This window comes from Chiloscyllium punctatum, chromosome 10, assembly GCF_047496795.1.
Source record: "Chiloscyllium punctatum isolate Juve2018m chromosome 10, sChiPun1.3, whole genome shotgun sequence".
In the NCBI taxonomy this organism is placed as follows: domain Eukaryota; kingdom Metazoa; phylum Chordata; class Chondrichthyes; order Orectolobiformes; family Hemiscylliidae; genus Chiloscyllium; species Chiloscyllium punctatum.
In genome coordinates, this window is record NC_092748.1 from 37,116,069 (window position 1) to 37,127,318 (window position 11,250).

Below are 11,250 nucleotides of genomic sequence, written 5' to 3' on the forward strand. Positions count from 1 at the left end.
TGGTTGAAGGATCCCAAAGCAGAAGATGAGGCATTCTTCCTCCAGTTGCCCGGTGGCTTTGACTTGGCGGTGGAGGAGGCCCAGAATTTGCATGTCCTTGCATCAGTGGGAGAGGGGTTGAAGTGGTCAGCCACGGTGGTGGTGGTGGTGGAGGGGGGGTGAGGCAATATGGACTCTCCTGCTCCTTGGTTGCTTCCTGACCTGCTGTGCTTTTCCAGTGCTACCTTTCTCAACTCTGACTCTCCAGCATCTGCAGTCCTCACTTTCTCCTTGGCTTATACTCATTGTAGTTTCGAAGAGTAAGCTATGACATGATTGAAACATGAAGGATCTTGATGGGTTGGATGCAAACAGGATATTTTCTCTTATGAGAGAATCAAGAATTAGGTATCACTGTTTAAAAACAAGGTTTGTAAAACACAGGTGTGGTAATTGTTTTTTCTCTCAATGGGCCATGAATCTTTGGAACTGTTCCTGAGAAGGTGGTGGAATATTTTTAAAGCAAAGATAGATAGATTCTTTTAAAGCAAGAGGATAAAAGATTATCAGGGGTTGGTGGGAATGTGGATTTGAGGTTGCAATTAGACTAGCCAGTATCTTATTAAAATTGTGGACCAGGCCAAAGAAGCCATATTGCATACTCCTGCTCCTAGTTCAGATGTAAAAAAGACATATTTGAAAAAAAATGTTGTCAAGAATTTTAATCCGATTCAAGAACCTCCAGGCTAATCAACATCCACCAAGCTGCTCTGAAAATCCCTCTTGCAGCTGAAACAATCCACAACATTCTAAATAAAACAATGTTTTTAAAAGAATTTCAGTTCATCCTATGTAAAAGTATCATTTTGAAAATTCCATGATCCAGATTTGCATCTTTGCCAAGTTCTTTTCAGTTCTGTGTTGGACTATACCCTAGTTATGTACCAAATTTTGTTGGAATTTGTCCTTTTTTAATTAGGTACATGGCTGATTTTCATTAGCAAGGTGAGTAGCTGACTTTGGGAAATTTCCCAACACTGCAGATCCACTTCAGTCTACTGGTGTCCATTAGACTCAATTTTAACTTGAGGGAGGTAGGTGCAGGATCAAGCCCTGATCTGCTGATCACACAAATATGTCCTAAATGGCTGCACAACCAGGTGAATTCTAGGACAGGTTGGTTAGAAAACCTACTTTAGTTCCTTGAAACTCAATCCAAATTATTTTCAAAGCTATTAGGACCCACTGTCACAACACTCCATGCACCCGTACCTACACCAATGGACCCTCATAACTCAATGCTCCCTCCATGCCAACTCATACCGCTAGCCACCCACCTAAACCAGGCTAACTCATACTGCCAACCACCCACCCATGACCTATACTGCCTCATACACCATGTCAACTTACACCTCATGACCCATGTCCCTCATAACCCCATACCACCTATGCAAAAGGAAAGCAGCACATGTTATTTGGGCTTATGCCCGAAACATTGATTTTCCTGCTCATTGGATGCTGCCTGCCTTGCTCTGCTTTTCCAGCGCCACACTTTTTAACATGTTATTTACAGTCAAACAAACCAACAGACTAATACTCTGGAGCAAAACTATCCCTTTACCCATCTTCCATGACAGAGATAATAAAAACAGAAAATGCTAGAAACATTCAACAGCTCTGGCAACACCTGTGGACAGGGAAACAGGGCTAATGTTTCAGGGAATGGATTTTTCTTGTGTTAATCTGTTCAAATTTACAGGAGTGAATAATTCAAAATTCAAATGGAAAAGGACGTTTTTTAAACCCTCAGCCTCCGAAGCTCCAGTGAAAATAACCCCAGCCTATTCAACATTTCCTTATAGCTCAAATCCTCTAAACCAAGCAACATCCTTGTAAATATTTTCTGAACCCTTTCAAGTTTCACAACATCCTTCCTATCGCAGGGAGACCAGAATTGCACATAGTATTCAAAATGTGACCTAACCAGGTGACCTTATAGAACTTTATAAAATCATAAGGGGCATGGATAGGGTAAAACGACAAGGTCTTTTCCACTGGGTGGGGGAGCCCAAAACTAGGGAGCATAGGATTAAGTTGAGAGGGGAAAGATTTAAAAGGGACTTAAGGGACAATATTTTCATGCAGAGGGTGGTGAATGTATGGAATGATTTACCAAAGGAAGGCATGATTACAACATTTAGAGGGCATCTGGATGGGAAAGGATCTGAAGAGGAAGGGTTTAGAGGGATATAGGTCAAATGCTGGCAAATGGAACTAGATTAATTTAGGATATCTGTTTGGCATGGACGGGTTGGGTCGAAGGGTCTGTACATCTCTATGACTCTATGAGTATAATGCCTAATCAGGGAATTCATATTCTATGATATCCAGTTGACTGATCTTGTTACAATCACTACAGCATGGTGACAAATAAATAGGGTACCAGGTTAATGAGGTGCCAGGTAAATGATGGAGTGCTTTGTGTAAATCAAGGATGACTGGAGTGTTCAGGCCACAGGATGGATTAGTATTGGCTATTAGAAGGAGTGGCGGAGAGGCAAAGTGGGATAGGTAGCTTGGCAGTATTGGATCCAGAGAAGGAAGTGACCATGGTGGTCAAGCTGTAGCTGTCAAATTCAGGAGGGCTGGTACTGTCTAATCCTGGAAAGTTTTGGGTGGCATTAGTTCTGGAGAAGGAGTCAGGCTGGCAGTGAGGGAGGGTTTGGCAGGGTGTGTTGGACGCAGAGTTGGGGGCATGTCTGACAGCATCTAGCTTAGATTGGGAAGGGCACGATTCTCAAATCAGGTTGAGACATGGAGTGAAGGGTGGGTGCAGAATCTGTTGAGAGAGTCGAGTCTAATTAGAGGATGGTTGTCAGAGATATAAGGAGCCAGGAGACATGTCATCTGGAGAGGGGCATTGGTCAGTTTAGGTTCAGCTTAATAGTTCCCCAAGAATTGGACTGGGATTTTTTTATTGTCTAACACTTCCAGGGTAACTATTAGCTTAAGTGAGGCGAAACCCTGTGAATTCTCTGAAGTTAATGAATTATTTTGGAGGATTCTAAACTCAGGCAATTGCCCATCAAAAAATTGAATTTCCTGGGCATTCTCACAAAGTCAGCTGTGTCAGGGGTTCCACATGGGCCCGGCATACGACTCCAGTCTATGCAGCTCTGACGACAGTCTGGTCATCAGGATATCTGAGCCAATATTGTCTATGTTAAATAATATGGAGATAAAATTGCAAGAGACCGACCAAAAATAAAACTGGAAGTCTGATAAAAGTTCTAGTTTTGTAAAATATTACAAAATTAGCTGTTCTTGAAACAAATTGTTATTGCTTGTTCTAAAGTCATGCACAAACTGGAGTCTCAACAGAAATAAAAGACAGTAAGCACAGAATTCTCTGGAGACCATAGCAATCAACATTCTCTCCTTGGACTAGATTTGCTGCAACATTAATTAGGTAATGAAAAGCCTGACTATGATAGATCAGTTTTCTTGTATGACCAATAGCTATTAATTTCACCTTACACTAAGTTTGTACTAGCTTAAAACCTATTGCATCTCAATTTGTTTCCTGAAATACGAAGAAGGTTTAATATACAAATGGTAACTGTTTCTGTCTTCACAGATGCCACTGAAGTTGGCTTTTCAGCTTACTTCTAGCATTTTCTGTATTTAGTTCAGCCTTCCAGTATTTGACTATGAACATTTATTCTGATTCTGGTGAAACATCTGTCTTGTGATTTTTCTGTGTTCTGCCACTGACTTGGAAACAGTAAGATAAATATTTAAGGGTATTTACAAATCGTTGCCTACATTCAACAATCAGATGCAATCTTCGCTAGTTTAAGATTTAAACTGACATATGTTTTGTAGAGCACATCAGTAGTCTGTGTTCAAGTGAATCTGGTGCACATGTAAAGCAGGAATTCACAATTAGTTCTAGCTTAGCTCCTAGAAAGTCAGCCAATTACTGACCATTTTCACAGAATGAATAGTTCTCAGAGTTATCATGGTGCAGGAGACAAATTCAGATAATTATGCCTGCACTGTTATCTACTGCCAATTTTCTGCCTTTTGCCCATATCTCAGCACACAATTCTTTTTTTAAAAAACCATCGAATGCCCTCTTGAATGCCTCAAGTGAACCTGCCTCTACCATATTTCAAGGCTCCTCATTCCATAGCTAACAACTCACTGTCTTAAAAAAGTTTTTTTTCTCATATTACCCTTACTTAATTTGCACATCTCTTTAAATCCTGTCATTCTTATTTCTCTTACAAGTGGTTTTGTTTTCATCCTGTCCAGCCACTCAATTTTGAAAACTTCAATCAGATCTTCTATCCAGGGAAAACAGTCCAAAATTCTTCAATTTATCCTCATAACTAAAGTTTCTCATATCTAGAACCATTCTGATAAACCTTTATCAATTAATTTTTCTTCCCCCCCCCCCCAAGTATACCAATGAATACAACCAGAGACAAGCTGTGAGTTTGACCACTTAGTCTAGAATTAAAAATCAGTCAGGATTCTCATCCCTCAAAACTAATCAACTTTCTTAATTGTAATTACATAATTAGATATCATAGGACAAATTGTGCTGAGCTGTAAATTCTTCTGGTTAAGGAGCAAATGTGGTGATGTTCACAATCAAGATTTGTGCTTCAGTAGTTATTATTCAGGTGAGGTACTGAAGTATTTTGCCAGTCACAAAATCATACCCAAGCACTGAGTTAAAACCTTCAAGAGAGAAGTACAGATAAAAAGAAAAATGGCATGAGAATGTGAATTATTTGCCTAAGTATGTAAATACAAATTTAACAATTAACTAATTTTGTTTAGAATAGTTAAACCATGAGATGACCTGCAATATATCTAATCCAGCAATTTTATAGATGCAGTACAATGTCAAGACACAAATGCAAAGACCAATTTTAAACAGTTGAGAATGATGTAGTCAAAAACAATGCTAACTGATACATATCAAACAAGAAAATAAAGTTCTAGAAATCTTGATTATGCAAAACCCTCAAAACAAATTGCTGTAGTTCCTGACTAGAGTGTCAAATGTATCTTACAATTTGGCAAGAGACAAATTCTTTTGCAATGTAGACAGTGAGCGAGGATCCCAGGCACTTGTGAAGAGATTAAGTGGTTTTGAACAAGTAACATCAAATTTTAACTACACAAAATTAAAACAGTAATACAACGTAGAATATATACAGAACTTAATTCTAATATTCAATTAGAGTTCACCTGAGGCAAATATGTACACCGTAATAGATACACTGTGTCCTACCTCTGAGTGAGGAGACAAGTCCCACTTGCTCCAGAGACATATAACATCTCTAAACAGGTTGATTAAACATAATGGTCCCACATAGCATATTCAAAGAGCAAATGCAGCCAAGACAAGCCTGCTGTCAAATGTAGCAAAATTGATTCTGCTCGTTCCCTGAACATTATAATATTCAGAGATTGCTGCCTTGCACAGTACAAAACATGTACAAAAAGAGATTTTGTCAGAAAGCTAAGTTTCAACTTTATATTAACCAATGTATAACATCGTGGCTCTAACTTCGTTTTAAGAAATGAGTGTTAAATTAAAACTACAGAGCAAATTGTACTAACTGTAAAAAAAATCCACATAATCTTGTTGAATGCTCTGAGTACACAGAGTTGTTTCTCCTAAAGAAACAGATTTCAGTTACAGGAGGGGTACCAAGCAAAAGTAACCTTAGTGACATGATGTTTTGTTCGCATTTAAATCAGAGACTCCCCTGCTATATGATACAAGATGCGGAGTAGTTCAGTATCAAAGCACCAGCGATCCATATTAGGGCATATTACCTCACATGGCCCCAAGAGCAAGTTCGAATTCGCTGTCAGGGCATCATCGAATAACACATATTTGAGACCAAAACTTTGTCGTCGGAAAGAAAAAAGCAACTTATTTACCTTCGCCAGCTAATTCACAACAATATTTTAAAAAGTGTCCGAAGCGAGACATTTAGCTATACCAATTACTATCTCAATCAATTTGGGTTTTTTTTAAAAAATGTATTATAATGGACTCCTTAAAAAATGCATGTAGAGAAAAATATTCTTTTTCAGTGCTTTGTTAAGTGTTGGACATTGCTCAAAATATTTCACCGAGTCTCCTTTTGGCATGCAAGAATTATTGTCAGGTTGGTAGGTGCATACTCATAACGTCGCGAGAGACTAAATGACATACCTTAATGATGCTACTTCTGCGGGGTGTCGCTTTGGCAGCCTCAATGAGACAAGCTTCTACATCTCCTGTTGTTCCCAAGGACGTAGATTCTCCGGGACTGAAACGATCTCCAGCCGCTGAAACGGCACTTCGCCTCCTCCTGCCCTTTCCGCTGGCCACCGCTGCTCCAACAGTTTCCAAGTCTTCTTCCGTTGTGTCCCAAGCTTTGCGGGAATCACCAACTGGCTCAGGCTCCTCAAGTAACTCAGATCCATCAAGTCCACTCTCCTTCCGACCTTCCGCCATTTTGTGCATAAATTATACTAAACAATACTCCAAGTAATGTTTGTATTCTCAACAAATTATACCAGCGGCAATGTTGCTCGACGAGACTCCCATAGCTGTCAGAGCACAACCGAAGCAGAACACACTTCGGACAAGAACTCAGCACTTGAAAAAGAGGCGCGGTTTCATGTGCCAGTCTGAAGTCAAATTAGATCTGCAATAATTCAGATATAAATCGTTTCAATTCCGTTGATAAAACAGGAAGTTTGCGGATAACCCGCTCTAGTGCATAGGATTGCCTTACTCACACTTTCCTTTCTCTTATTTCTCGCAGCAAACTGACACCGACAGCTTTTGGCTACTCAACTAATTGACATGGGCTTCCACCAGTTAGCATAGCAGAGTCTCGTCTCCTAACCAATAGGACCGAGTAGAAGTGGGCGTACCTAACAGTGTGAGGCAAGGAGGGGGCTTTTTGTGTTACTCATAAAATATTACTAATAGTTTTAGGCTTTAATGACAACAAAATTCATAAACATTCCAGAAAATATATTTGCTCAGTATGTTAATTCAGGTAGCATGTTTCTTTTGAAACTTTGTATTAAATATTCATTCCATACTGTAAGCAATACTATCCACTCTGTTTTACACAGAGGGTGAGACCGACAGCAGCTTTTTTTTAAAAGTAGATTTTTTTATTTAACACAAATTTATCATCGAAAATGTTCTATTTTGCTATAAATTGATGGTTAGGGGAGCACAGGCTTTTACAGTTATTCAACCAAAAAAAAGTAATGCCTCAAATTTCATCAGTAATATCTTCGCTCTACGCATTGCTCATCCTCATTTTATTTATTTGTCTGATGTATTAATTTTGCACAAAAAGTACATACATATGTGTTAGCCATGCATTTAAAAAACTGTTCGGACCTATGGTTTAATTAAGTGCGCTTTTAGCAATAAATATGACTTTACCAGCCACACGATCGCCCTCTAGCATAAACACTGTTATTTAGAAATGTTAAACGTTCCTCATATGTGAGAATGAGCTCAATCGGTTTGTTAACCTGCGCATATCAACTATTTACAAAATGGGATCACTATTTAGGTTTCGGTTTTGGACATCATCTGTTAACAAACTTGATAGAGGGTTGATATTTTTTTAATCAAAAGTTCGCATCACAAAATAGAAACTTCAACATTTGTATATTCGACCAGTCTAGATCAAAATTATGTACACCAAATACAAAGTAAGAATAAAGGTCATTTAGATGTTTTGACAACAGATACATTGAATCCGGATTATATAACCATGAATGTGTTTTCTACATGTATTTTTTTTATGCTGCAGGGAATGCGTTTTGGATTGTTGAGTTAGAAATAGAAATTCGTGTCCGGAAACTGAAAATTATACGTGTTTCTCTAATACAGTTAATTACACTCAGTCATTCGGTCGGAATTTTCAGTTTGATCTGGTTCTGCTTAGCAATCCGAAAGTAAATTTCAGAAATTCAGGACAATTAAAATGCAACCTACAGCTTTAAAGATGTTACCTTAAATGGACAGGTTGCCACGACTTAACGACGTAGCTCTATATTGTCAAAAGTTAATAAATCATTGCGTCCTGCTTTGAGAAGCCTCGCTAACTTGTAACTGAAGCGGTGAGTTTGTGCGTGTTTAGTTCGGACAGGAAGAAATTATGAAAACTAGATCTGTTCATACGCAATTTCCACGTTTTCAAGGTCTGCTTTCATAGTTGTCTTTTACAGTAATTTCAAACAAGGTCAGAGATGGTGAAGGGGTTTATTTCACCACAACTTGTGGTATATAAATAGGATATCAAACGAAAAGACAAAATGTCACTTCCTCCATTTACGTGGTCAAGTTCTTAATCCTGAATGCAGGGTATATTTAAAGTTTAATAATCCGATTGCTGCCAATTTTAAACTGCACTGTGAAACTCTATCGTGATGGTGTTTTCAATAACACAAATTGCCTGAAAAATTCAGCAGATCTGGCAGCATTTAGAGTCGTGGAGATATAGAGCAGGGAAACAGACTCTTCGGTCCAACTCGTCCATGCAGATCAAATATCCTAAATTAATCTAGTCCCATTTGCCAACATTTGATCCCATATCCATCGAAACCTTTCCTATTTATAAACTCATCCGGATGCCTATTAAATGTTGTAATTGTACCAGCCTCCATCATTTCCTCTGGCAAGTCATTCCATTCACACATCACCCTCTGCTGAAAAAGTTGCCCCTTAGGTCTCTTTTAAATCTTTCCCCTCTCATCTTAAACCTATGCCTTCCGGTTCCCCCCAACCCAGAGAAAGGACCTTGTCTATTTACCTTATCCATGCCCCTCATGAAGGTCACCCCTCAGCCTCCGATGGTCCAGGGAAAAGAGCCCCAGTCTATAGCCTCTCCCTATAGCTTTGTGGAGAGAAAGCAGAGTTAATGTAAATGTTGTGAAATTGGTTGCCCAGTCTAGTCAATGTAGAAGCAAGGCATCGAACACCCATGTTCTGTCTGCAAAAATGATCCTGAGTCTCCTGTTGCCTGCCACTTCAACACATCGCCATGGTTCCCTGGCCAACATTTCTGGCTTAGCCTTGCTGCAGTGCTCCAGTAAAGCTCACTGCAAGCTGGAAGAACAATGTCTCATTTCTGAGTTCAATAATTTCACAGCCAGAGCTTGTTTCCCATGTCCTTACCCCAACACACGAGACAATATCATCACACAAGCTGCTACCACAAACAACTCATTTTCAACCACTAATGGTCCTCATTAGCATGTATTCAATTTCCCAGGCTGACCTTTACTCATCCCTTTGTCTGAGTCCTGCTGAGTTTTTCCAGCATTTTATGTTTTTGTTTCAGATTTCCAGCATCTGCAGTTCTTTGGGATTCTTTTAGTGATGGTATTTATGTACCCATTATGTTTAAAATGTCAAAAAAGTTGAATAAAGTTTTGCATATGATCCAACATAATAGATTGTGCAACTTATCATGTATTGCATGTTTACATTTGTTCACCACCTTCAAGTGTTAAAAGTTGACTGAATAAATCATATATTTATCTTGACCATACATTGATGTTGACCAATAGGATTTTGATGCTCACCAAATTTTTGGATCATGTGTCCATATTTACCACATGATACAAAGTATATGCAGTCTTGTAAAATACACATTGAAAATGAGCTTGGCACTTAAAATTGCAGTAATCAAGACTAATACACTCAATGCCAGATATGATTAAAACAATTTCAATATTGTTTACTGTTTGGTTTTTGATTTATTAACTTGCAGAATTTCTGTTGGTCTTAAGTAAATAACTAGATTGGATGTATTTCTGTAGTTATTTTTGATGCCTGTACTTATAATGAATGGGTTTGTGTGCACCACTCTTTTTCTTATAGATTGCAATCCAGCAGGATAAATAATGGGTTATAACATTTGTTAGAACCTTCTGGAAATTGGTTGATGTTTAAGTGAAACACCCATAGCTTAGAGAGGGAGAATTTTGATTTGGGTTTTTAGTGTTGAGTAATCCTGTGAAGTTCTTGGAATAGGATGGCTGCATAAACTAGTGTTCCTGAGAAGGGATGGATATACAGTATAGTGAACGAGGTTACCTTTAGATTGAAGAGTTAGTGTTAGGCCCTGACCAGAAGTGTTGGGATAAAACCCTAAAGAGGTTATTTGAAGCTCAGTGCCTTTATGCTCAGGGTGCAGGATAGCGATACATAAAAAGCAAACTGTAGTCCCAACCTTAAAGTTGAAGTCATGGGTGACTTAAAACTATTGACAAATTAGATATAGGCACTCTTGTGTGAGTATTATATAAGTGGTGCTTTTGGGTACCATGCTGGGGATGAGTTTTGGGTAATATACAAAATATTGTTTTTTGGCTTTTCAATTTATTAAGGAGTACTTTGAAATTAAATTTACTGTGTGTTTAAAAATCTTTTGAGTTTATAGTACGAGTTTTTTTTAAATTCATTTATGGAATGAGGGCATCACTAACTAAGCTAGTATTTCTTGCCAAGAGGGCAATTAAGAGTCAACCACATTGGTGTGAGTCTGGATTCTGTGGCCAGGTCGGTAAGGATGGTAGATTCCTTCCCTAAAGGACATTAGTGAACTAGATGGGTATTTCCAACAATCGACAATGGATTCATGATCGTCATTAGACTCTTCTTTTCAAATTTTACTGAGTTCAAACTACACCATCTGCCATGGTGAGAACATTACCTAAGTTGCTGAATTAACATTCTAGTGATAATACCATTAGGCCATTGCCTCCCCATTTGGCTTATTCAATTCCATTTCTTTTGTTACTAAACCTATGTTTTATTGTTAAAGCTGAATCTGCAGCATTGTGTGCTTATCAATATGAGACCACATTGTTCAAACCAAAATAAGCCCAAATATTTGGAGAAGATTTGTAGCTCAAGTTGCAGATCAGGTTGTAAGTTTGCTCGCTGAGCTGCTAAGTTTGTTCTCCGACATTTTGTCATCATGCTAGGTAACATCATCAGGGCTGGTGATACGCTGTTGTTCTGTCCCGCTTACTATTTATGTGTCGTGTTCTGTTGCAGTGGGTGATATCACTTCCAGTTCTGTTTCTGAGAGGTTGGTAAAAGGGGTCCAAATCGATATGTTAGTAAATGGAGTTCCAATTTGAATGTCAGGCCTCTAGGAATTCCCGTGCACGTCTTTGTTTAGCCTGTCCCTGGATGGATGTATTGTTCCA

The 11,250-nt window shown here is 38.6% G+C and overlaps 1 protein-coding gene across 1 annotated transcript in view; it reads right to left on the reverse strand.

Annotated features, from left to right (window-relative positions):
• plcl1 (phospholipase C like 1) overlaps positions 1 to 6,869 on the reverse strand; it is a 330,762-nt gene extending 323,893 nt beyond the window's left edge. The window contains exon 1 of the mRNA XM_072578930.1: positions 6,224 to 6,869. Within this exon, the coding sequence (XP_072435031.1) occupies positions 6,224 to 6,517 (294 nt within the window). The 5' untranslated portion in view covers positions 6,518 to 6,869. The remainder of the gene's footprint in view (positions 1 to 6,223) is intronic.
• Between the last annotated feature and the right edge of the window lie 4,381 nt (positions 6,870 to 11,250).